The sequence below is a fragment of the Podarcis raffonei genome, chromosome 14, assembly GCF_027172205.1.
Source record: "Podarcis raffonei isolate rPodRaf1 chromosome 14, rPodRaf1.pri, whole genome shotgun sequence".
Lineage (NCBI taxonomy): Eukaryota > Metazoa > Chordata > Lepidosauria > Squamata > Lacertidae > Podarcis > Podarcis raffonei.
The window spans coordinates 9,627,840-9,654,947 of NC_070615.1; the positions used below are offsets into that span (position 1 = coordinate 9,627,840).

The 27,108-nt window shown below is 44.3% G+C and overlaps 1 protein-coding gene across 2 annotated transcripts; it reads left to right on the plus strand.

The window, feature by feature from the left end:
• Positions 1–2,986: 2,986 nt before the first annotated feature.
• SNX1 (sorting nexin 1) lies at positions 2,987–23,735 on the plus strand. Of its 2 annotated transcripts, XM_053364771.1 has the most exons (15): positions 2,988–3,171; positions 6,284–6,386; positions 7,952–8,088; positions 8,611–8,677; positions 11,667–11,710; positions 13,212–13,353; positions 14,031–14,109; positions 15,468–15,543; positions 18,255–18,368; positions 18,637–18,730; positions 19,701–19,906; positions 21,190–21,333; positions 21,663–21,743; positions 22,742–22,813; positions 23,287–23,735. In XM_053364771.1, the coding sequence occupies exons 1-15, from the start codon at positions 3,052–3,054 to the stop codon at positions 23,335–23,337; spliced, it is 1,530 nt and encodes a 509-aa protein (XP_053220746.1). In that variant the 5' UTR covers positions 2,988–3,051; the 3' UTR covers positions 23,338–23,735. The 2 variants fall into 2 exon arrangements, with proteins under 2 accessions (XP_053220747.1, XP_053220746.1); XM_053364772.1 differs by lacking the exon at positions 21,663–21,743 and having other exon boundaries at positions 2,987–3,171.
• Positions 23,736–27,108: the final 3,373 nt, after the last annotated feature.

Consider the following 27,108-nt stretch of genomic DNA (forward strand, 5'->3'; position numbering starts at 1 on the left):
TTCATTGTTTTGCAAATAGAATTGCAGTACAGTTAGAATATACAAAATAAAAGCAGCAATAAAAATGCAATATCATTATTTAGTGTGATAAATGTGCTGCTTCTTGCCTTCAACTACAGATACACAGACACAGTATGGTAACTCCTTCAATCCTGGCCACTGCAAGCTACTGTAGTCTGTATACTTGTGTATTTACAATGTGGCTTTCTCCTGTACATTATCGTGGTTCCTGAACTCCTCGGACAAGAGAACTGCCCCTAAGCAGTTTTGCATTTATCCACTGAGCTAGAAGTCGCACCATCTCAGCCTCTGTATTACTAACTAAACACGACATTGTACTCTCTGCCATCTCAGTGCTACAGAAAGCTAGTAGGAATTTTACCTACAGTTGCAAGCAATGGACCAGTGTAGAATTCAGTCTTTTTCGTTTCCTGTGGTAGCCCTCTGAGCCTAAGAGGTAGAATGCTGAACCACATAGTCTTGATACTTTGTCAAACGAAAGTGCTTTCAGCTCCAAGTACAGTGGTACCTCGGGTTACATACGCTTCAGGTTACACACGCTTCAGGTTACACACTCCGCTAACCCAGAAATAGTGCTTCAGGTTAAGAACTTTGCTTCAGGATAAGAACAGAAATCGGGCTACGGTGGCAGCAGGAGGCCCCATTAGCTAAAGTGGTGCTTCAGGTTAAGAACAGTTTCAGGTTAAGAACGGACCTCCGGAACGAATTAAGTACTTAACCCAAGGTACCACTGTAAGTGTTAGCTTTGTTGTCTGTGTTTAGTAAACATCAGAGCAACTGTGTTCCAGTGCAATTGGTGCCAGATCCTTGCAGAGGTGGGGCTGTCAGGTACACTTGGTCCGGGACCAGCTTTTTTTGTTGAGTTTATAACTTTATTCTAGCAAGACTCCTGCCCCAGGCCTCAAACAAGCTCTGCATGGACCTGGTTGGTGTTTTATCCTTCTGCTAAGTAAGTGTAAGGATGAAAATGGGTTGCAATGGGTAAGCTTCTACAAATGCTATAAGATACCTTAGTACTAAATACACCCAAAGTATTTTTCTATAAACAGTATCTTGCTATAACTGCCCACTTCCATCATGGCAACAGTTACTGTATAGGAAATCATGTGGTAGTACACCTGTTTACTGGTGAATACAGAAAAAGGAGAGGGTTTTGTCTTTGGCTGGGCATGAAGCCATTTCTGTTACAGCCAACCACTAAAGAATTTCCTTTGCCAGCTAAAAGGCAAGCCTATCAGCTAACTTCATAATGGGATGAAGTAGCTATACAGCTGTAAGTAACCTAGGTGTTCTAGTGTTACCAAGTACTAGATCAATAAAGATTAAATCTCGTGTCTAGCATGGCAACAGTTTAGTGGGATCAAATGCTGCTTTATATAACAAAAGGCTTGACATCAGTATTTGGCAATCTGCAAAACTAGGGTGGAATAAAATTTCCTTCTACTCTTCCCACCCCCTACACCCCGCTCTGCCCCATATATAAGGCAGATGATCTCTTTTTGTAGATATGAGAAGAGGCAGAGTAGTAATCAAATCCTAGACTAATAAAACACATAAAATACTATTGATTTATAAAATGCTTTTATGCATACTGTGTAGTGGTTAGAATCTCGGACTAGGACCTGGGAGACCAGCATTCAAATCCCGCCTTCCATTAAGCTCATGACTGGGCCAGTCACCGTCTCCCCGCCTAACCTACCTTGCAATGTTTTTGGGATTAAATGGGTCCATGTATGCCACCTTGAACTCTTTGGAGGAGGGATATAAATGCAATAGATAATAAATATACAATGTGCATTATCAGGGGTGCCAACTTGAATAAAATACTGTAGGGGCTCAGGTAAGCCCTGTTGTTGTTGTTTAGTTGTGTCCCACTCTTCGTGACCCCATAGACCAGAGCACGCCAGGCCCTCCTGTCTTCCACTGCCTCCCGCAGTTTGGTCAAACTCATGTTGGCAGCTTCGAGAACACTGTCCAACCATCTCGTCCTCTGTCGTCCCCTTCTCCTTGTGCCCTCCATCTTTCCCACATCAGGGTCTTTTCCAGGGAGTCTTCTCTTCTCATGAAGTGGCCAAAGTATTCAGGATCTGTCCTTCCAGTGAGCACTCAGGGCTGATTTCCTTCAGAATGGAGAGGTTTGATCTTCTTGCAGTCCATGGGACTCTCAAGAGTCTCCTCCAGCACCAGAATTCAAAAGCCCCGCATAATTGGTCACATGATGCAGTGCACACACCATTTGAATGGGAATGCCTATTAACTGGGTGGGAGTGGCCCCCTCAAATATTTTATTGTGGGGGCCGAAGCCCCCACATCCCCTAGGAGTTAGCCCCTACGCGCATTATACAAAGAAGCAAAGCGCAGACAAATTTGCACATTCATAAGTTTCATAATTTGCACATTCATAATTTGCACATTCATAAGTGCATGTGACAAATTCGGGAGGGGTCATCCAGTTAGATTGTAATGCACTGCTTTTTTGGGGGGTGGGGAGGAATCCCCCCCCTAACCGCCCCACCCTATCCTGTATTTTGCCAGAACCAAGTAGCAACCCTACACGACGGAAGAGGCAGGATCTGTTGCCCCTGCGGGTCTCACCACCCCACATTGCCTCAAGCGAGCCGTGCAGTAGGCCGCCTTGCGCTCCTTGGAAAAGCAAGGCGGAGCCGGCTGCCCAGCCCCAGGCATGCGTCTACTCGGGAGTAAGCCCCCCCCCCCCCCGCTCAATTCCACAGAAGCCAAGCGAGGTAGGACCAGGCGTGGGAGAGGAGGATGCCAAGAAGCCACGCCCTGCGCCTCTCTCCCCCGCCCTGATTGGCTGCCCACCCCCCCATTCCCCTCTCCTCCCCCCTCCTCACTCTTTCCCAGGGCGGCTCCGGCTCCGCCCCTTTTTCCCCTCTCTGAGGCCCCGCCCCCTCTTCGTCCTGGCGCCGCCGCGGGCTCCCCTCTCCCCATAAGCCGCCTGTTGCCGCTTCCGGCGGGGCTGTGCGGGAGCCGGAAGTGGCCTCCGCGGGTGGCGGCGGCGGCGGCGACATGGCGTCGGGAGGCTCCCCTGTGGACCGGCTGCCTCCGCCTTTCCCCGCGGCGGAGCCTGCGGGCGTCCCGGAGGCGGGCAGCGACTCGGACGGGGAGGACATTTTCACCGGCAGCTCCGTGAGTGGCTTCCTCGGGGGGGGCGCCCTCCCTCCCCCTGCTGGGACCCCCCCGCCTTGTCAGTCGCCCTCCTCCTTCCCCTCAGCGCCGCCTTGAGAAGTTCCTCGGACTTGGCCAAGGGCGAGGAGGGGCCACGGCGGCTCCCATGCTCCCGTGCATCGTCTCGCCCGAAACGGAGCCTCGCAGGCTTCAGTGGGGCTTTGCTACCCCGGAAATTGTGTGTGTGTGGAGCAGAAAATATTAAAAATAAATTTAAGGAACCGCAGAAAGAGGGAGGGGGAGGGAGTCAAGTTTCGAAAGGTTAAAATGACTGTAAACTCATTGAAATGCATAAAACTGAAAATCATAATTATATATATATATATATAATGAGAAATTGTGTGTGTAGGATTGCAAACTTAATGGCAGTGCAAGCTTTCGGAAACGGGCTGCAAACTGCCCACTTCTTTAGTTTCCACGAAGTTGTTCAGCAAGGGTGTGGGTGTATCTTTCCGTGCATGCGAGCGGGAAGGTGCGGTTGGTCTGCTTGTGTTGTTTTCGTCGTGCATTTTGTGTTGTGCTTTTGTGTTGTAAGGCGCCCTGTGACCTTCCAGTGAAAGATGGTGTGCGAATTCTATAAAGAATCATGCATGTGGGACTGGAAGGGCTAAATGGCGAATATCTTACCCATTTCCCCTCCCCCTTCCTGTATAGGCACCTGCCTTCGGAGGGTAGCCCATTTATGCAGTCTTCCTGTACTCTGTTCCTTGAAGATGTGTTATGCTAAACCTGGTGGCATTTAAAGTGCCACAAGGTTCTTTACTGGTTTTCCTGCAATAGAGTGGGCATGGCTTCCTCTCAGAATGCTGCAGATTGATTGATTGTAAGGATATGGTGATGGGAAATCAAATCTTGGGCTTATGTTATGAATCTGTTGCATGGTGGAGGCTTGGAAGCAATTTAAATCTAGAACATAAAATCATCTTTGCCCCCTCTTTTGGATGGCCTGGAGGTCCCACCGGTGTTGACTGTTTGATCAAAGTTCTACACTTGGGTTGAGTTCAGGTCTAGGTTTCAATTACCAGTTTTGTCCATCGCAGCAATGCAGCAGCCTAATATGTTACCTCTCTGTAGCTACTTAATCTATTATCTTTTCTCTGTTTCACAGCCTTTCTTTGCTAATAAGACTTCATAGGAGGCTCTCTAAATCCCATGCTGCATAAGAGCATATATTTTGTATTCTTCCTGAGAGTTGCTGCTACTGCTTGTCTTAAAATGAATGTTGTTTACTTTGAGGCTTGTTTTATGTTACACTTCTGCTGGAATACTAGGTCATACACTTGATTAGTCTTTAAACACTCGTATGTCACTTTTGCATCCTGAGTCAGTGGTATGTTTTCCACTGAACAGTTGCCCTCTCCATTAGTCTGAAAGGACTTGAATTTACTTTATGTTTAATTGCTCAAAAGGAGGATAACTTTAATCTACTGTCCTCAAAAGGAGGATAACTTTAATCTACTGATTCACATTCTTTCTGTTGCTGATAATGGCAATTTTTACCTGTTCTTATCAGCAACATCCTGAAAAGCCTTTCTTACTGCATGCAAAAAACTGTTCCCATGTTCATTCAACCATCCTTTGACCAGTCCTGGGGATGTTCATCGTGTGATGGAATATAATTGATGTGATGGGGAAAGTTTGGTGCATTTAAGTTTTTAGCAAAATTGTCCTATCCTGATTCCTTTTTTAGAAGTTTAGAACTTAAGTTAATGTGAAGGTAACTTCTAAACTGCAAACAAGGCATAGAATTCTGCTTGAGGAGCCCCTTTTTTGCAGTGGATGTCCTATCTTATCTAGATGCAGCTAATTGGCTAAGAGTCATAGTTAGGCAATGTTTACCAGGTTTTATGTTTCCAGAAAGAAATGTTTCTTTCAGGTAACAGTCTGTGTGATAAACTGCAAAACCTAAAAAGTGAATGGTTTTGAGATACCTACATAAAAAGATATGAACTTGAAATTCAGATTCCTGGTAAAGGGATGAGGAAGAACTCTGTGGCACCAATTGACTGGAAAGAATCAGTAAGCATGATGCCGGAAGTTGCTCAATCTCTGTAGAAATCATGCAAAACTTCAGCAAAATGACTAGAGCTGTTGGAAAGGCTAGCTTTACTCTGCTCAGTATTGGTAACTTTCTAAGAATTCTCCGTGGATAATAGTATGTCTACTTCTGATCTGATTTCCCCCCCACCCCCACAGTACCATATTTCTAGCTTTTACTGATACAGAAATGCAAGTACCAAAGCAGAAGAATGGACTAAGGCTCACAACACTGTATTTTAGGGAACAATACAGCCTTATTTAACTGTAGGGCCGCATGTTGCCATGAGCTGTGCCTTTTCATACAGAATAAAAGAGTGCAGAAACTTGCAGCCTCAAACTTCCAATCAAGTTTCTGCAACTTAGAACTTCAGGGAACGCATGAAACATAAGAACTTCTTCTGAAGCAGTATGGCTCTGGCAGAGCTGCAGGGGGCTGAAGCCTTCCAAGGATTTGTTTGTCGTCAGCAAGCCTTGCTGCTGCAGCACATTGCTCTGGCAACAAAGAGTCTGACTTCTAGCCTCAACAGCTCTGTCCATGGTGCCTCTTGGGTCTGTGACCCCGTTCATGCTGCTATTTTATTTATTTATTTTGAAATTAGCAACTCAGCCGTGCAAACAGTGTCAGTGCTGTCTCCAGATACCAGAGCATTGTGTCTTCAGAAAGCTGTTGGGAAACAGTGGGCCTTTATAAGCCAGCACTACAATGACAGAATAGTGTAAAATGCACCAATGTATGCATTATTAATTCTGCCCCAAATAAACTTTTTTGACGTCTATTCTTCATAGCTGCTGAGAAGAAATATACTTAATGTACTGAAATGGGAAGGGTCTTTTTTTTAAAATAAGGGTTTGCAAAAATGTTGGGTTTGCAAAATAACTTTACCTTTGGTAAAGTTGGCAGAGTTTTGTGAAACCCATGGCATCCATGTGACTGAAGGCATGCAATATATTTTTTCAGGCTTCTGTGGGCATATACTTCAATAACAGATTTAACTTTGTAACATGTATAATAACTGTTATCTGTTCTTTTTAGAGCAAGCCAATGTCGCCTAAGAAAGAGTCGCCTGTACCAGTAAGAACTACCTCCACAGAAAATGGTGTTCGAGAGGAACAGGATGATCAGGACTTATTCGCAGGTATGTCTTCTTGCCAGGTGTGATGGTGTAAGTTCTTAAGAAAGCATGCACTGCTATGGATTCTCCAGTTGCACAGGAGAAGAGGTGCTATGTGTTAAGGTGTTACAAAGTTGCTAGAAACAAACACCTTGACTTTGCAAGCAAGCCTGTCTGCTGATATTCTTCTGCTAAAACCCATGTAGCAGTTACAGCAGTCTTTTGCTGTTAACCCTTTTGCAGAAATGGGGCTTTAGATCTCTCCTATAGAAAATCTCTGGACATGAGCTCAAAAGTTGTGCTGTAGTGGCACTGCAGATCAAGAAATCTCCAGTTTTAATTTTGCTTTTACCACAAGCTCAAAGTAGGTGATCTCAGCCTCCGTGCCCTCATCTGCAACATGGGGTGGGTGGGAAGTAATAATACAGAGTTATTTTACATGGTTGTAAGACTTACAGCATAGCGCACGTGAACATTTGTATGACCATTTATATGAACGCTAAGTAGATAATATTAGATGGTGATAATATTAGACACGTAAATCTGAGTCAAGGAGGATAATTGGAGATTTAAAACCAGGTAGAGTATTTAACTAGCTGAAAGCTAGTTGGAACAAATGTATGGTATTTCTAATTCTGGTAATTCTACATGTTCAAATTAGGACAGTTTTGTGATAATTGCATGTTCTCCAAGGAGTGCTTATGCCCAGGCTAGTAGCCGCTCTGTGTTTAGGTTAATTAAAGGAAGTGAAATTAGCAGGCCCTCAAGTCTTTGTACTAAACTATACTTGAAACACGAAAGCTCCCAAACAGGAAACCCAACCACCTCATCTGTCGTACGTGTGCCTAGATATGTCCCTAGGTCCAGACCACAATTTACATGTGTTCGTCTTCTTTTTAAACTGACAACTGGCCATTTGTTTTCAGATAGTTTGGGAACTGATGGCACCTGTTTGCTAACAAGATGAAGTTTATGCAAAATGAAGTTTATTCTTGTTTTGGTATTTTGAAAAGGTCAATAAAATAAGTTCGGAGAAGAAAACAAAGTTTATACATAACCTAAATGATAGCTTTCAGGTGGCTTCTCAGTGCAGTCCTGACCTCTACTGCTGAAGGCTGCATACTTCTGGATGACCGTTGTTTGGACCTGCAGGAGGGGAAATTGCTGTTGCGCTCAGGTCCTGCTTGCAGTCTTCCTTGGGGCACTGTGAAAACAGGATACTGAACTAAATGGACCATTGGCCTGATCCAGGGGGCTATTACGTTCTTATGGTATGCAGTATGACTTAGGCAATTATTTCACTATAAATCCATCCAGAAAGAGCAGGAATTGGTGTTGTGGCCTAGTACAAAGAAGGAGTGCAGCAGCATTATAGTTGCATATTTATATTCCTTGGTCAGATTTGATTGCCGAAGATTACGGCGAATCTCTAACTTGAATGCCTGCCACACAGGCTGGAATTGGGGAGGATAATGTCTAGTAGCTCTTCCTGATACATTTCTTGTGGCCTAGAAAAACTCAACATCTTTCCTGATTTTTTAAGCCATTCCGGTTCTCTGCCCCCAGTTATAAATCCTATCCTCTTTCAGATGCCACTGTAGAATTGTCTCTTGATAGCACACAAAACAACCAGAAGAAAGAGATGGCTACTGTGATCAGCCCTGTCCCTTCTTTAGAGAAAACAGCAAATTTGCCTTCTAAGCCACAGTCAAAAACCTATGAGGAGGTATGTGTTTCTGTGATTGGCTAGTCATATAGTCAGTTATATATTGCATATCAACTGGGAAGGGTGAATTTTGGTGACTATTGTGAATAGCCTGCTACATCTCTAAGCTAGTTTCATACCCACATCTAATATTTAAAATAAATATATCCTGCCTTGGAACCTAAAAGCTTACAACATTTACTATTTTGTCAATTATATTTAAATATTTTTTGGGGGGGGACCCTATTGAACCTGACAAATAGAAAAAAACGTACAAAAATGATTTTTTTTTAGGAGACAGTAGATTCCATAGAAATGCTTTTGGAGAGGATACTTCAGAGCTGTGGTACTATGTTAGAAATTATGTTTTTATGTATTGAACATGAATGAGCTCTACATGCTGTAGCCTTCAATCTACCCTCTAACTCTTTTAATATTCACACAATATTTAATATATATACAAATGTGAATATTATGTTGTGCCTGATACACGTCCTGACAGAAGTCCCTGGGTTAGCTGACTTGAATGTACTTCTCTTACAGTTGGAAGAAGAGGAACAGGAAGACAAATTTGAACTTTCAGTGGAAGTGAGTGATCCTGAGAAAATTGGTGAGTCACTATGAATTGGAAATTACTTGACATAATTGAAGGGGAAAGCTGCATGGGTATGTGTTTTGCCTTCCGGACTGAGGCAAGGCTGGTAATAAAGTTCTGCTTTCGGTGGTGGAGCTCAGAACGGCACTGATTGAACTGTCAAGCCCCATCACTTACTGTTATGGATCAGCTTCAATACTCTGCTTTTGCTTCTTGCATAGAACGGCAGTGCAAGATTCTGCAAAAGCTTCTTGTTTCTGAAGTTTTTCCTGTTGCCTGAAATGTGATAGAAGAGTACTGTCAAGGGGAAAACTGCATAAATTACTGTGTTAACTTCCCACTCCCCTCTGTGCCATTGTGGGTGATAGTTGGCTAGTAACAGCATAAATCACCTGGGTCTCTTAACTTGTATATGTTCAAGTGTAATACAGTGGTGCCTTGCAAGACGAAATTAATCCCTTCCGCGAGTCTCTTCGTCTTGCGGTTTTTTCGTCTTGCGAAGCACGGCTATTAGCAGCTTAGCGGCTATTAACGGCTTAGCAGCTTTAAGAAAAAGGAAACAAACTCACAAGAACTCGCAAGACGTTTCGTCTTGCGAAGCAAGCCCATAGGGAAATTCGTCTTGCGGAATGACTCAAAAAACGGAAAACCCTTTCGTCTAGCGAGTTTTTCGTCTTGCGAGGCATTCGTCTTGCGGGGCACCACTGTAAGGCTGTACAGTAGGTGCCCATTCTGAGGCTGCATGATCTCATATATTGTGTTCTTGGCCAGAAGCTTAAGGCAATTGTGTTCTGTTACTGCAGGTGCTGAAGTCATTGCTTCAAGCTTGTTTTCTAAGCAACAGATGATCCTTTTAAGTTATACTTTGTGTCTGTTGAGTAATTAATAACCTGAATATTTAGATTTTAATCTGATTCTATAGAGGCTTTTGACTGATGCACAGCTCTATAGAGGGGTGAAGCAGCAGTACAGCAGTTTGTTCAGCATCATCCCTCTCACTCCTGAATTTCTGTGGTGCTCTTTAAACTGCTCAACATTTTTAAAAGGCTTTGTGTTTTAAAAAGCAACTTGGGCCCTGAATACAAGAGCTTGCCTAAAAAAATACCTGCACTTCAGCTACTTTTGTGCCCTAATTCCCAAAAATGCTACTTAAATGAGAGACAGCAGTTTGTTGGGAGCTGGTGTACAGGAACCTTAAAATTCAAATGTACACATGGAAGGTGTGCTGGCTTGCACCTTCCTTGCAACTGTTGGCTGAATGCACACGACCGTTCTCCTAAGTCCTGACTTAACACAACCATCTTCCAATTTACTGGCATTCAAAGCATGTGCACCATTTTCACCTAGCAACACCAGGAGTTGACTTCTTGGAGAGGAATATTTCAAGACCAGCTGAGATGCAGCTATTTTGCATAATAGATAATTTGGCACGTATCTTTTATTGCAGCTGCACAGATCCTGCAGATTTTATTACAAAATTCTGCAAAAAGAATTCTCTATTTATGCTACTTGCTTTTAGACTTTCTATGCTCTGAAAAGCAAGCCGTGTGCAGTGAAGGGATTCTTTGGCCAGCATCCTGTGTGTGTTCTTTTTTTTTTTTTTAAATGCCTTCAGTGCCATAACAGCCACTTAATTGTTCAGCCTGGGGCAGATGTGCAGAGCTTTCCCAGATCCTAGCAGTATAACAAGTCACTAATTATTATGTTAGGCTCATCTTTGTAGGAAGTAGAGACAGTACTTGGCACCACTGAGGAGCCACTATTGTGTAAGCTTCAGCTGTCAGCATCCTGTAGCTTGTATGGTTGGATAGCTGAAGGAGACCTCCTGGATCATCTGAACCACCTCCATACATGGGGGATGACTAGCAAGATGGAAAAATACTCAAGTGGGGCTTATTTATTCAGTGAAATGGGAAATGTTCAGAATGTTTCATCCTTGACCGGTTAACTGTTTTCGTCTTTGCTTACCAGATCTAACACTCTGTTTTAGTAAACTTTATTTACAGTATTACAAACTACCATGCTTTTCTAAAACCTTCATTGCAAACTTGTTTCTGGAGTCTTCTATGGTTCACTGTCCCGTCCCGTCCCGTCCCCCCACGCTCCACAACAAAATCAGCTGATGCACATATTATTCCAGCAGTAGCCTATTGAATTCCAAATGTTTTTGATATAGGAAACATGAGATGCATCCCAGAATTCTGCGTGCCTTTGTTATAACATCACATGGCTTGGCTTGTGATTCACTCTGCTGCCCGGAAACTTCTCGGCCAGAGCTATTGCTTAACTATCTCACTTTTAAATTGATTCATTGTTTAGTGCATGTAACTTTTCACTTGCTGCCATTTTTAGCTTCACATCCCTTTTTCTATACTTGCTAGTTTGGTACGTTTACATTCAGCTTCAGGTAAATTGTGTCACCTTGCTAGGCAGAAATATAGTTGCCCAGCCATTATGGAAGTGTGAGTTGTTGCAGGTAATGTAGAATTCAATATTGGAGGATTGTCTTCCTGACAGTTTTCTAAAAAGCAAAATTATAGGGTTTCACCTACTAGGATAGCATAAGCCATTTGGGAGCTAAGCAGGACTTCTGGAAAGGTGGATATTGGGCTACACTGCCTTTTACAGCTTTTTCCAACCCCAACCCCCCCAAAAAAACCCCAACCCTGATTCTTAATTTCTCGAGGTCACTTCATGCCTGGAAATGGTATGGAGTTCAGTATGCTTCAAATGTGCTTTGAGCACGTGTAAACACCACGATTGCACTAAGAACCTTGTGTAAGGTACACAGGCTAATCCACAGCCATGTGATAAGATCAAAGCTAGTTTGCAATTCGTGGCATGACCCTCAAACAATCAGCAGAGATTCTTTAGCTATCCTGGGCAACAGCCTCCGTTAATCAGTTTACCAAGAGCCCACTAGGAGGAGACATCCCCACAGCTTCGGTATGGCAGTTTGCTAGAGACAACTGAATTTTTCCTTCCTTTCTCCTCCTTTCCATAGGAGATGGTATGAATGCCTATGTGGCCTACAAGGTGTCAACACAGGTATGTCTTACACTCTTTCTTGGTTGCACCGAGTCCAATCAATGCAAAGTTCCTTTCAGTTGGCTTTCTGCTTAAATTGCCTTTCCATTGGTATTGCACTGCAAACCTTGGGTAGTCAATGCACTTTTCAATTGACTGATTACACACCAGTTTCTTTTCTTAGGGTAGCGCAGTCATTTCCCTTCCTACCCTTCCTATATTGATTGGTGCTGGACTTACAGGGAAGCAGCAGAGGAGTCAGGCTCCTGTGGCTTCCAGAGAGTACATTCTGAAGGAAAATACAAAAAACACAGTAAGGTGCATCAAAAAGTTCAGAGGAAAGGCCTTCTCCTCACCCCAACCCCCAGACACACACATCAAAGCATGATACAGAATAACTGAACTTCTTAATAATAATAAAAATATTTTTGCATGATTGGAAACTATTTTAATAGGGGTGTGCAACCTCTTACACAAGTCTCTTCTTCAGCATGACAACATTCCAGTTAATGGCTAAGAAATAGAACTTGAATACCTAGTTACACCAGCAGACTGTTCAACTACAGCTTTGCTTTGCTCAGCTAAGGCCAACTTAAATTTCTGGAGCTGAGAGTTAAAAGAACTTTTTTATGCTCACTTGGTTCTGGGTAAATCATAGTAAGAGGGAAGCTCCTAACAGAAAGCTTTTCTTAATATTTTCCATGAATATCTCGAAGCGTCCGCTCTGGAATCTTTAGTCACATGCACATCTCATGTACTCCGTTTAGTTGATCAGTTAAAAGACAAGGAGTTGGTGAGTTAAATCTGCTCATCCTTTTGCAGCCCAGCCAAAGTGCCGGTGGTTTCTGTTTCCAACCTGTGTTTCTCCTGTTCCTGCAAATGAGTAAAAATATATCGGGCAGGATCCAAATTGTTTCATGAGAGTCTTTGCTTCTGAACATAACTTCTTCATTCTGAATTGCAAACCATTTTTACAAGTTTTCTGGGGTGGAGGACAGTTTGATATGGTATACTCAAAGAGAATCAAAGTGACATGTGGCATAAACCAGGTCACAGCTTTATCTCAGTAGAATTATTGTATCCTGACCATGCCTGGGAACCTCTGGAGGGCAACAGCTCCATCTCCATCATTGTCATTTTGTCTGAGTAAAAAATCAAAAAATATATAATTAATAATGTGAACTGTTCACTACCTTTACTATATGTAGTGCCTTTCATATTCTTATGGTACAATCCTAAGTATGTTTTCCTCAGAGTTCAGTCCTCTTGTCTTCAAAGCGGTTTACTCCCAGGTAAGCAGTCAAAGGACTGCAGCATGTAAAATTCATGCTTGCCAATGTTGTGTGTTTTTCAGTTCTTTCCCAAAAAAAGTGTGGCAGCGCAGCAGTGGCAAATAATAGTTCATTTTTATAGCTTCAAGAATTCTGCAAGCAAAGCATCTCTATGCACATGCTTGTGTTTGTAAGATATAACTTGATACATGATGCTCCATGTTAATGTGATGTCATTGTGTCCTCCTCAGACCACTTTGCCAATGTTCAGGAATAAGCAGTTCTCCGTGAAGAGGAGATTCAGCGACTTCCTGGGCTTGTATGAGAAGCTATCAGAGAAGCACGCACAAAATGGATTCATCGTCCCCCCACCTCCTGAGAAGAGTTTGATAGGTGAGGTTGGTCAGTCGCTCTGCCAGCAACATCTCTGCAGACCTCTGCTCTCTGTTTTCAGTGCATCGTTGTAATTGAGGTGCCCTTGATACTGTGATCTTAACCTTTCAAAGGTTATTAACACTTAAAACAATGGACTTTTAAAAGCATAACACTGTGCAACAAGAAAGCATCATCAGCCCACCTTGTGCGCCTTGTGCGTGTAATTGTTGGTTGCTCTTTGTTTTGCAGAGAGCAATAAGCACATAAGGCATACCTGACTTCCTTCCCAATATTGCGTCTCTGATACTGTTGAAGTTTCACTGCCAGCTTCCATCTGCAGTTCTCTACTACTCTGCTCCAATACTCCATGTGCCTCTCTCAGCCTCTTATAGCACTTCTGCCTTTGGGCTCTACACAGAATGTTGTGGCTTTCTATGGAGAGCAATGCCCTTCTGGACGCACAGTGTTCATGTGACCTGTGCTGTTGTCATAATGCCTTTCTGGCTCTTTGACTTGCTCTGCAAGCACTGTTGGAGTTCGTTGCGCACAGTGCTTGCAGAGTGGAGAGCAGTTTTCCTCACATGGGTGCTCAGGTGTTGCACCGAGGACATGTTTGTCCTATTAAAGCCACAGCGAGAGCAAGCTGAAGGTGCAGCACAGGTACAGCTGACCATATCGCTTCCTCCTTGTTCCAGGAATGACCAAAGTAAAAGTTGGGAAAGAAGATTCTTCCTCCACAGAATTCCTAGAAAAACGTCGAGCTGCCTTAGAAAGGTAATCGCTCCATGCATGTAACTGTCTGCTGTAGTTGACCGTTGTCAAAGGCCACAGTAAGCTGTTCACTTGGCCTACTCTGCTATGTAAAACTCTTTACTGAGGAAAAACTGCCATATATGGAGTCAGTTCATTGGTCCCTCTAGTATTCTCTGAATGGCAACAGCTCTCCCAATCCCCAAGCAGAGATCGCTCTGAGCCTTCCGAGCCATATGCCTAGTTGGGGGTGATGGAAGTTGCCACCCAAAATATCTGGAGGGCACCAGGTTGGGGAAGGCAGCCATTGGGCTTTAACCCTTCTCCTTTGTGTTGTCAGAGGAGCAAATATTGAAAGCTTTGGAAGAAGTGCCTGAAATAATTCATAATACAAAACGCAGCCTCCTTTTTGTTCTTGACTTCTGAGAAGAAATCCTCTGACTTCAACCTAATAAAGAAAGTATCTCCTTTGCTTTCAAGCTGACTTTAACAAGGCATGCTTTTTCTTAAAATTCCTCAGGGTCATCATCCTGTGAATTTCCATCAGTTATAAAACATTCTCTGTAACCATACCTTTTAAAACAAACAAACCAACCTCTTCTAGCATGATCCTACTAGCAGAAGTTAAATTCTGATAAAAGCAGGGGCTGGTAAAGATAATTAAAATCGAAAGCAGGTTCAGGTATCTCTCATTGGATAGGGAAGTGAGAGAGGAAGCAGGCACCGTTCCAGTTCTTGTTCTGCTTTGTTACACTTTTGCTATCAGTGATGCAGACTGCAAAAGGGTCACCTTCCTTTAAGACATCACATGTTTTGCTCTGTTACCTTTCCTTATCTAGGAGTGTGCCTCTCAAATGAGTTGGAGAGCAAACCTGCTAGCCAGCAGTTTTGCAGAGGCAGCACCCCATAGTCTTTCCCTGAATAAGTTACCTCTCTTGATGTTGGGAGTGGAGATGGCTAGAGCTTGGCTTCTGAAATTCAGCTCCAAAATGTCACCCTTGCACATCTTGCCTGATGCAGTGCTTTCACCAGCATTGCTGCTCCCCCAGTCTTCTGTCTCCCCCACCAAGAGAAATCACACAGCTGATTCTAAACCCAGAATCCTGCTGCTTGGCATCTAAAGAGCCATTTTCAAGCTGAAACAGGCATCTTGCCCATCATGCCAACCTAAACATCCCTGTCATTCAAGTCTCCTTCTCCATTAACAGCTGCCACCACACATTCCAAACCATACTCCCTTGGTTGTGGATCCCGGCAAAATGCAAATTCCACACATTCCAATTGTCCTGAATGTTGTGATGTCAATGTGCATTCCCCGCCCCATTTTAAAAAAATAAATGCTAAATGAAGGGAGCCTGGCCTCATACTTTCCTCTCCCGCAGGTATCTTCAAAGAACGGTCAACCATCCAACCATGCTGCAGGACCCAGATGTCAGGGAATTCTTGGAAAAAGATGAGGTTGGTTTGCTGCCGTACCTGAGTGCACAATACTTGTCTGCAAAGTGTTTCTGTACTTGGGGCCTGGTTTATTTATCTAACATAGTTTATTTGGTAAAACGCTTGAGGAATTGGTTTTGTAGATGTTCTCAGTCGGAACGAACTTCTACTCTCGGACACATTGGTGAGCTGCAGAGGAGGCAGAAAGGCACAAACCTCTTCTCACAGCTTCTCTGTCAAAACAGAGAAACCACTTGTGTGTTCTCCCTCTGGTCAGCTGCTCTTGGGCCACTCAGTCTTGCAGCAATTTGATGAGCGACATGTGACACCTGATACAGATTGACTGGGACTTACTCCATGCCACTTCAGACTGTTCTTCCTGGAGTGGGGCTGAGGAGTTTCTGATGGCATAGGGATTGCTAGATGCGTAAACACTGAGGGGAGGTTGTTGTTTTTTTAATGGTCTTGTGCTCCAGCCCTAAGCTCTTGAGGTCCCTTCCTTATGCAAGCCTTGTGATTCTTTTTTGTCAGTATTCTTTGGGTGGTATTCAGCAAAGTTTACTTGGAGCAGAGCCACTGAAATGAATGGAGCTAACTTAGTTAACTTTCTCCTTTTGCAGTTGTGTAGGGCTAATATGGGACGCGGGTGGTGCTGTGGGTTAAACCACAGAGCCTAGGGCTTGCCGATCAGAAGGTCGGCGGTTTGAATCCAAGGACAGGGTGAGCTCCCATTGCTTGGTCCCTGCTTCTGCCAACCTAGCAGTTCGAAAGCACGTCAAAGTGCAAGTAGATAAATAGGTACCGCTCCAGTGGGAAGGTAAACGGTGTTTCTGTGCGCTGCTCTGGTTCGCCAGAAGCGGCTCAGTCATGCTGGCCACATGACCCTGAAGCTGTACGCCGGCTCCTTTGGCCAATAAAGCGAGATGAGTGCCGCAACCACAGAGTCGGACACCTTTACTATTGCTAATATTAGACACTTCCATGCATAGCATGGCCACAGCTTCTTCTCTTTGTTGCTCTCTGTAGTTGTAACCAACTTCTCAGCAAATAGGCCTAGTTTCAATCCTCTGGTTTCGTGCTGAGGCATCACGGCTTGTTTCTGCTTTCCTTGCTCACTGGCTCTGGTGTGAAATTAGGCTTTCCAGTCAATGTGTGGTTTTATGGTAAATTCTCACCACAAAAGTTGCCTAGTTGTATCATGTTCTCCTTTTTTAAAAAAAAGGAAAGCAGGCAAGTTCTAGTCGCTATACACAGTTCACAAATCATAAATAAGTACCCATATGTTCAGGGAACACTTGGAGTGTGTTCTAGGAATGGGACTGTAACAATATCCCTCCATTGCTTCCAAGTCATGGGCTTGTATTCCTAGCAGCTCCAGAAGCATGATTTATAATTAGGTTTACTGGTTTTACTTGTTTCCCAAAGGCTTCTGGGCCACTTGGGTTTACCTATATACCTGAAGGAGCGTCACCACTCCATCGTTCAGCCTGGACACTGAGGTCCAGCTCCAAGTGCCTTCTGGAGGTTCCATCAATGCAAGAAGTGAAGTTACAGGGAACCAGGCAGAGGGCCTTCTCAGTAGTGGCACCCACCCTATAGAACGCCCTCCCATCAGATGTCAAACAGATAAACAAATATACCACTTTCCATAGACATCTGAAGGCAGCCCTGTATTGGGAAGCTTTTAATGTCTGGCGTATTTTGTGTTCTTTTTTACTCTCTTGGAAGCCGCCCAGAGTGGCTGGGTCAACTCTTACTATTACTATTATTGTTACTGGGTTGCGTAGGTTGTTCACTGAGCAGCCTTATTAGAGGAGGATGCTAATTTTTAGCAGGCGATTGGATCAGATGAGGTCTTGATGCCTTCTTGTGCTCTGAGAGGCCTCCTCAGCTGTTGGGCCCAGCTATCATGAAATTGGAAGAAAACAAGATTAGAACCTTATAAGATTTCAAGAGCTACTCCAGTGTCCAGCACAATATGACATGTTAGCAGCTGCACATTAAACCCCTCTTCCCACCTGGTGGTCCATCCCAGCTGACTAGTACGTAGCATGGAAAGAAAACAGCAAGTGGGTCAGGCAGTCACTTTCCAAATCAGGGAACCAGTCCTAGGAGGCAGTTTCTATATGGGAAGAAACACCATTCACAACTGATGGGCCTCGGAGCTCCTTTTCTGTTTTACAAGACGCTTTTCCTAGTGCAGAATACAGGCTGATGCTTCCATTTTCTGAACTGTATGGAACTCGGGGATATTTTCTGCCAAACATTGCTGCCTGCCTCTGTTTGGAATATCTCTGGTACCCATTTATACTTCATGCTTCTTTCATGGCCTCTTAATATAAGACTTCAAGTAGCTCAGTTTGTCAGTGCTGTAGATCAGGGGTAGGCAACCTAAGGCTCGGAGGCTGGATGCGGCCCAATCACCTTCTCAGTCCAGCCTGTGGACGGTCCAGGAATCAGTGTGTTTTTACATGAGAAGAATGTGTCCTTTTATTTAAAATGTATCTCTGGGTTATTTGTGGGGCCTGCCTGGTGTTTTTACGTGAGTAGAATGTGTGCTTTTATTTAAAATGCATCACTGGGTTATTTGTGGGGCATAGGAATTCATTCATTTCCCACCCAAAAAAATATAGTCCGGCCCTCCACAAGGTCTGAGGGACAGTGGACCGGCCCACGGCTGAAAAAGGTTGCTGACCCCTGCTGTAGATGATCAGGCTTTACTCTCCCTACAGTTGCCACGAGCAGTTGGCACTCAGACCCTGAGTGGAGCTGGACTTCTGAAGATGTTCAACAGAGCTACTGATGCCGTCAGCAAAATGACCATCAAGATGAATGAGTCGGACATCGTAAGTTTTTAACAGCTGTATGTTTGACATAAATGTATTTCTTTGGGGAGTGTTTGTGGAAGTGAATACCTATCTCAGGGGTTGCCAACATGGCGGCTTCCAGATGTTGGCAGACCACAACTTGCACCATCCCTGAGTATACCATGCTAACTGGGGCTCATGGGGCTCAACAGCATCCAGAGGGCACCACACTGGCGTTTCCAGGCCTAGCTGGATATCGCATTGACTTCCCTTAAAATGAGACCTTGGTGGTTTTACCTCTTTTCAGTGGTTTGAAGAGAAGCTTCAGGAGGTAGAATGTGAGGAGCAGCGCCTGCGGAAGCTACATGCTGTTGTAGAACTGCTAGTTAATCACAGGAAAGGTAACATCACAATTCACTGTCATGGACTGGTTGGGGTGGGAAGTGGGAGGAACCAGTTGGGGAACCACCAAGCAGAGAAGGCTCAAAGCCCGGGGAGTGGTGGTGGGACAATAATGAGTGGTCAGAGGGAAGAAGACTGAGAAGAGGTAACAGGACGTGGTGAGCTGAGAGTCTGTGGCAGAGAGCAGTCCAGAATCAGAGGCAGAAGCTGGAGCAGGGGAGGAGGGAGGCCAGGAGGCAGAGATGAGTCAGGCTCATGAAGAGTCACAGGTGTCTCCCCCTCCTGCTGCAACAAGCTTCCCCCCAGCTCCTAGAACCAGAAGAGGCAGGAAAAGGGCAGAGGAGAGGTTGGATTCACACAGGCACAGTCTCCAAGTGCTTGGGGAAAACCCTAGAGAGGAGGGCACTTGGGCAGCTGTGAAGAGGTGGGGGCTTTCAGTCTCTGCAACTGATCCATAGGGCAAGATCTACCAGGGATGAACTGCTGTGCTCATGAGGCCTGATGCCCCACCAAGTTTGTGCAGATCATATTTTTGCTAATAAAGAGTTAACTCCAGCTTGCACGGTGAGATTACTGTGGGCTCGCTCCTGGCACCTGCTTTGTAAAGCTGAAAAACTATGCAAGACTTCTATAGATCTCTGTGCAGCATCTTGAGCATGCAAATCACAGCTCAGCAACCTTTTTCAATCCAAACTTGCACATTCCCTTCTGGGCAACCTTCCATGGGAAGCTGCCACGTGGCAAATAGCAACATGCAATTATTGGCATAACATGTGGCAAACTGTAATCCAGGTCCTTACTTTCTGTAGCATCTTCAGTCTCCAGCTGCAGCATATCCCAAAATACCAAATGGTGAGGTGCAGGCCAGTGGATTGTGTAACCAATTGCTGCCTCTCCAACGGTGATCTTTGGCTGGCTTAGTTTCTCACGTTTCCTGCTGCGCTTAATGCTTTCTGTTCCACCCACCAGAACTGTCACTGAATACGGGTCAGTTTGCCAAGAGTTTAGCCATGCTGGGGAGTTCAGAGGACAACACCGCCATGTCCCGGGCGCTCTCCCAGCTGGCTGAGGTGGAAGAGAAGATTGAACAGCTGCACCAAGAACAGGCCAACAGTGACTTCTTCCTCCTGGCTGAGCTCCTGAGTGACTACATTCGCCTTCTTTCTGTTGTGAGGGTGAGAATGCCTTGACAAGAAGCTGAAATGTGTTGATGTGTAATGCCTATGTTCCCCGCCATGGGCTTGAGGGCCCCAGGCCTGCTGCATTCAGAATGCTTCCAGGCCTGGCCCCAGTATCTTGAGATAAAAACAATAAGTCTGTGCTCTGAATAAACACAGGTGTGTCGCTGTACAAAAGTTAGAACCAGGCAGAGGGCCTTTTCGGTAGCGGCGCCTGCCCTGTGGAATGCCCCCCCATCAGATGTCAAAGAAATAAACAACTATCTGACTTTTAGAAGACATTTGAAGGCAGCCCTGTTTAGGGAAGTTTTTAATGTTTGATTACATTTTTAATATTATGTTGGGAGCCACCCAAAGTGGCTGGGGAAACCCAGCCAGATGGGTGGGGTATAAATAAGTAATTATTGTTACTGTTAATTAATTAATTAGCTGCCTTTGCAATGCTACTGTTCTTGACTGGGCTGTTCAGCTAGCTAATATTAGACAATGGCATTTTAAATTGTCTCTAGCCATTCCCATGATCCCTTCATTCAGATTCCAGAATAGCAATGAGTCTGTGGGTAATCAAAACAGCAACTCTCTGCTATTCTGGCATTGATGACTGTGGAACACCCAGGTCTCATCCTGCTGTTCCACTGTCCACAACATGTGTTGGAGGTGGAGGGAGGTACCAATTTTTATTTTTATTTTTCAAATTTATAACACAACAGCACCAAATTAAAACCAATACATTTTTTTCAAAAACTAGCTTCCCATTCTCTCAGATATTTCCATTATTTCCCCTTTTAAATGCTGCTTATTTTCCAGATTTATCTCTAATTAACATCCTTTTTTTAGCAAATTTCTCAACCGTCAGCTGTCCCATTACCGACTCCTGCATATAGATAAAACAAAATCATATCAAATAACAAGTGAGGTTATACTAATTTAAATATTTCATTTTTCTTTCTAAGTTTCGCGTAACTGCATTTTCTTATCCCTGAAAGTTACTGTCCTCTGCCTGCTTGCGCAGTCATTCCCACAGAAACTCTTCTTTTCCATCTTAATTTATATGCAAACTCAATTCTTTCCTTTTCAACATGTTTTCATTTGAGTTACCAGCCTCCCAAGGCCATTTCTTACATTCCACTGAAGATGCAGCATTTGCAGCCGGCCATTGTCTCAGAAGTGTACAATGCACTGGAGGGTCTTTTGATGCTCTGATTTAACCAGTTGTTGTGTGTGGTGTTCCCTGATGGAGGAGAGACTCGTTCTGAAGGTGTGCCCTTCCCTGCCAACAGGGTGCCTTTGACCAGCGCATGAAGACCTGGCAACGCTGGCAGGATGCCCAGATCATGCTGCAGAAGAAACGAGAAACAGAGGCTCGGCTGCTGTGGGCCAACAAACCCGACAAGCTTCAGCAAGCCAAAGAGGAGATCTCAGAGGTGAGAGGGACACCCAAACCTGACAGGTCTCCTCTCTCCATCCCTGCTGCTGTGTGTCTCCCTTTCCTAATAAGCCCCGAGGAACTCAGAAGGGTTATATGAACCAAATCTTCATCTGTAAGCAAGGAGAGATGGCATGGTTCTTTCTGAGATGAGCCCCTCCAGTTAGTGGGGAAACCCGATGGTTTTAACAAAAGCCTTATCTTTATCTATCTGCTTACATGTCTGTTCTAGGGTGTTAAAACGTGTAGTGCCAAGTTGTGTGTAATGAAGATGTACACACACACACTTCTGCATCATGACAATCTGTCCTTTTCACATTTCTGCAGTGGGAATCTCGTGTGACGCAATATGAGCGAGACTTTGAACGAATATCTGCAGTTCTCCGGAAGGAGGTGTTGCGGTTTGAGGTATAGAACTTGCATTAACACGGCGCTGGCAGACAGGGGGACCTGGTTTTCTACCACTCTGAACTGAGATATTGCTGGGTGGGGGAAGTTGAGAAGTCTCATAACTAGGTTTGACTTGGATGCTGCTTTCATTGCCCTTGATTTGGTAAACTTTGCCCTAAAGCTGATACACAGTACTTGGTAGTCTCTGTGTCAAGCAAAGCTAAAGATTTGGATATGACTGAATGCTTTAACATGGAGGTTTCAGTTTCCATTGCAAAGCAGCTCCAAGAAATGCTCGTCAGTTTTCCTGTGACAGCTTGTGAGACTGGGCTGCAGGTATTTAGGTGGCTTCAGAATCTAGCATGAAACAGACCTGTTGGCTTGATTTGCTGGGCAAAACTGTGCAACAGGAGTGGGCAGCAGTTAGATGTGAATCAATTGTTGGATCTTTTGGTGATTCTGCAGTAGAAAAGCCAAGGTTTCTGGTGTAAGTTTAGCAGGAGCAACAGTAAAAAGCCTTTTTTCTAGATGGGGCTGCTTTAAAAGAACAGCACTGCTTTGGGGAGAAGCTGGTGTAGATGCTGCAGTGTAAGTCCTGAGCTTCAGTACTAGTACCAAAAACCAGTTCCTCTGCAGACACCCTACTAGTTCTGAGTACATATCTGCCTCCTTAACTAATTGCTGTTGTGCACCTGCCTTTGGCGCAAGGTTCTGGTTAGAAATCAGGTAGATCTTCAAACCGTATGTCTGCCTGTTCCTGCTGCTCAAAATAGTTATCACTGTTCCATTACAGTAAGATAATTTCTGTGGCATCTTGGGGGTTGATTGGTTTTGTGGCATCAATAGGCAAAGCTTTTTTTTTTTTTTAAGTTGGGCATGCAGCTGTCTACAAAGCAGGATGCCTTAGTATCAAGCCAAATCCTAGTGCCTGATGTCTCATAAGAGACTTGCTACAACCTCCTGTTGGGATGGTTAAGTCTTCATTATTATTATTCTTTTACATCCTTTGTCTACAGAAAGAGAAAACAAAAGATTTCAAAACTCATGTGACCAAATACCTGGAGACGCTGTTACATTCGCAGCAACAGGTGAGGGAGCAATCAGCCATGTACATCTTCCCTTGCCTTTCATCATTTGCCGGCTATTTATCCCAGGAGACACCTTGCAGAACAACGCAACCCAGTGAAATGCTCATCTGTCTCGTTAGAGTTGCCCTGCTTTTGCTCCTATCCAGTGCATAATGCAAGTGGGATCCCATATGAGAATGAAATCCAGTGGACCACAAAGTATAGCTGCCCTGTGGCACTTCAATACAGACTCTCTCCAGTGCATTACACAAGGCAGAGCACAGCTGTATGTTCTTGCCTAAAGAAAGATGTCCCAGCAGCTTGCAGGGCCATGTTGATTACCCACTTTAAAAAATTAAGGAAGGAAACAAAGCCCTTCAGTGGCCAAAGTCCTTGGTGGGTGGTAAAAGGGGGTGGTGTTACCAGATACTTTTAGATGAGCAGCTTGTGTTTTCCATGCTGACATTTCCTCCTCTTTCTTGTGTCCTATGCAGTTTGTGAAGTACTGGGATGCATTCCTACCGGAGGCAAAGGCCATCTCCTAACCAGGCCAAGCAAACTCATGCAACCTGGACTGATTCTGCCTTTACTACATTATACCTCTTGGCCTTTCAGATGGATCCTGCAGAGCTGATAGACTCCACAAGCAAAGCAGCAGTTTCCCCAGCTAGTAACTCTTCTTCTAACTGTATATTTTTTCATCTAGGTTCATATATATATATATACACACACACACACACACACACACACACACACACACATATATATTTTCCTATTGAAGAGACTAGTCCCCTGCTTAACAAGCCAAGACCCGCTGTAGGGAGCGGAGAATGGGCAGGGGTTATTGTGTATTTTTTGGACTTTGGTATTGGGCCCAGGAATGCTTCCTGTGACTCCTGTGGTGCCATGATGACTATGTAATAAAACTTAAAATCAGGGCTAATCTGTTTCTTATTTCTGCATTGTGGTAGCTCCTGGCAAGGAGGTGCAATGGAACAAATGCTACTATCGACTGAATAGCTGTGTTCTGGGGAAAGCAGTCATCTGCCTGTCGCTTGGTGCCACAAGCAAACCCCTGGCATTCTGCAGCAGGAGCTGGCAGGAGCCTTCAAATGACTCGTGCTTTGTTGATGGTGTGTGTGTGAATTGTGAATATTCAGTCTTACGTACTTTTCAGTCTACCTACACTTTCCCCTTTTCTCTGTATCCACCAGCCTCATCTTATCCCAGGTTGCAAACTCTCCAAACCTTGCATGCACTTCTAGCACTCCTAGCAGCTTGTTTTGAGAGGCTCACTGTTGGAAACAATCCTGGCGCTTTGGGGAAGAGCCATAGCTCAGTGACAAAACAGATGCCTTGCATGCAGACGATCCCCTGGTTCCATCCCCAGGACCATCTCGGGGTAAGGCTGGGAAGGTCCTCTTTGGAGATTTGCTGCCAGTCAGTGTAGACATTACTGAGCTAGATTAACCCTATGGTCTTGACTGCAGCTTCCTATATTCTCTTGATTTGCAGGTGGGGAAGAGAAGATTGCTGGCCAGTCTTTCATCATCCTTGGAAAAACCTGATTTAAATACTAGCAGCCAAACATTGCCTGGTGCTTGCTAATGCTTTGTAGTTTTTAGTTAAGCTGAAAACACTTGATTTCTCGCCTGCTCAGAGTCCTTGGCTTGATTTTGTTCTCCCCCACTCTGAGACATTGGTGCTAAAGATTCAAAATTAGCTTGACCACAACCATGCCCTTAAAAGCCTTGTATGCACTTTTATTTGCCTTCTGCTTTCAGTTCTAATAAGCTGGGGCTAGAAGTCTCTGCAAACTAAATATCAACTGATATTAAAGAGGAACCTGAAAGTCCTTTGTTTCTATGCTATCCCATTAAATCTGTATCTGAAAAGATTCCCTGTTCCTTGCTCTTCCACGTAGCCTGCAGAGCAGCAGTGGGTACTTCATCCCTTTTGCGAATATATATTTCTGTTTTGTTCTTGTTGGCATAGACTCAGATTGGGGAAGTGGGTTATAAATCCCGCAGATGTTCTGTGGACTCAGCACAAGGAAGCATGAGGTAGTGTCACTTAAGCCAAAATGATGGGTTTACCCGGGGGGGGATAGGGGAAAACTGTATTGAGCCCCCAAGGTATTTGTTCCAGACTCCTATACCTGAGAGAGGAGAAACTGGAGCAAGAGTTACCCAGAAGTCCTTCTGTTTATTCAGCCACTGACTATCAGTTCCATTCGCAGGCTGTGCAGTGTATGGCAAACTGATAAACTGGGTGGCGCCCCGGTACCTACAGGGCGTGGAAAAACAACCACAGATGCCACTGAGCACACTTGCCCAAGTATGTTGTATTTGGGTTGGTCAGCCATTATTATGGTCAATAGGTCAAAGTAGAAGCCATTACAAATTCAGATAAAATTTGCTATACAGTGGTGCCTCGGTTTACGAACTTAATCCGTTCCAGAAGTCTGTTCTTAAACCAAAACCGTTCTTAAACTGAGGCATGCTTTCCCTAAGGAGGCCTCCCACCGCTGGTGCCCTTCTACCGTTCGGCTTCCATTCTTAGACCAAGGTAAAGTTTGCAAAGCGGGACACTACTTCTGGTTTTGCGGAGTTCTTAAACTGAATCGTTTGTAAACAGGGCTGTTCTTAAACCGAGGTACCACTGTATAGAAGAAGAAAATACAGCAGTGGCACCAGGGCATGAGGGAACATAAATACCCCCAAAAAAGGTTGTTTATTGCCCTGAAGCAGGGTATATGCTGTGCTGTGCCCCCTCTTTTTAGCAATCCCCCCCCCCAACTTGCTTGCTTTGGATAATTCTTCTGTTTTCAGTTGATGAGTGAGAAATAACTGCAGTATCCTTTTTGGGGAAAGGCCTATCCCTTGAAGCAGAGATGGAGAGTCTTTGGTCCTCCAGATATGACAACTCTTGTCAGTCTGAGCCAAGCATGGCCAATGGTGTGACCTCTGGAAAGCCACCAGTTTTCTTTAACAGAAAGACAAAATGCAGGGAGGGAAAGGGAGAACACTGGCATTGTTATTGGCCCATGATAAATTGATGTCTTTAGGGGGCTGAAACACTCCTTGTTTTGTAACTGGCAGTGACTCTCCAAGGTCTTGCCGGACAGAAGCATTTCCTATTGCTCTGTCATCTAATCTGGAGGTGCCAAGGCCAGCTTGGGGAGAGGGGTCTCCTCCACCATATAAATATCATTGTTGACTTTATAACTAGTCTATACCATTGGCTCTTGTAGTAAATATTTAAAAGAGGGGAAGTTAAAGCAATCCAACTGCTGAGTAACTTCTTATCTGTGAAATGCCTGAGTATTCAACTGGAAGTCTATAATACATCCCCAATCTTGAGAGAAGATAACAAAGATTAAGGCTAGCTCATTTAAAGTGCCAAGAATCTGAATCACACACTGGCAAGCAACTAGGGACTCATTCATGCTGTTGCTTAGCATGCCTAAGTAAGCTTTCTGTCATTCCATTAATTATCCGCGGTCCATACTATATTCCCTCCAGATTGCGGCTTCCCTGCACTTTCCCCTCTAGCCATTATTATTACTATTATTACTACTACTATTATTATTATTATTATTATTATTATTATTATTATTATTTGTATACTGTGCTATACCTGCAGATCTCAGGGCAGTTGCAACATAAAACCACAATATTAAAACCACAAAATAGACAATAAAAACAAAAACAACCCAATAACCCTCCCCTCCCCAACACATTTTAAAAGAGAATTGGATGTCAACCAACCAAAGAACTGGTTAAAGAGGAACTTTGTCCCTGGCGCCTAAAAGAGTTTAATGAAGGCGCCAGGCAAATCTCCCTGGGGGGAGAGCATTCCTCAAAGGGAGAGCCATTGCAGAAAAGGCCCATTCTCAAGTTGTCACCCTCCAGATCTCTCCTGGAGGAAGAAATATAATAATCTTTTAATACCCCCCATTTCTTCCTAATATTTCTTGATCATTTAATAAGTTCACATTTAATCTCCATCTCATTGGGAAATTTTGCACCGTTCTTAATTCCACAATAATAGAGTTGTGATCTGATAACGTTCCGGGTAAAAATTCTACCTTCTTTATCTTAATGTACAAATCTCTAGAAAGCCATGCAGAGTCCATTCCGCTCGCAGAATGATCCGCGCTAGCAGAAAATGTGAATGGTGGAGGAAGAAAAGGGAGCGGGTAAGAGGAAAGTCGGATAGAGGAAAGTTTGGGAAGGAGGAGGGGAGCGGACAAGAGAGAAGTTCGCTCTCCACTTTAAGCGCAGCGCGCACGAGCCCTCCGAAGCGGCGGCGCT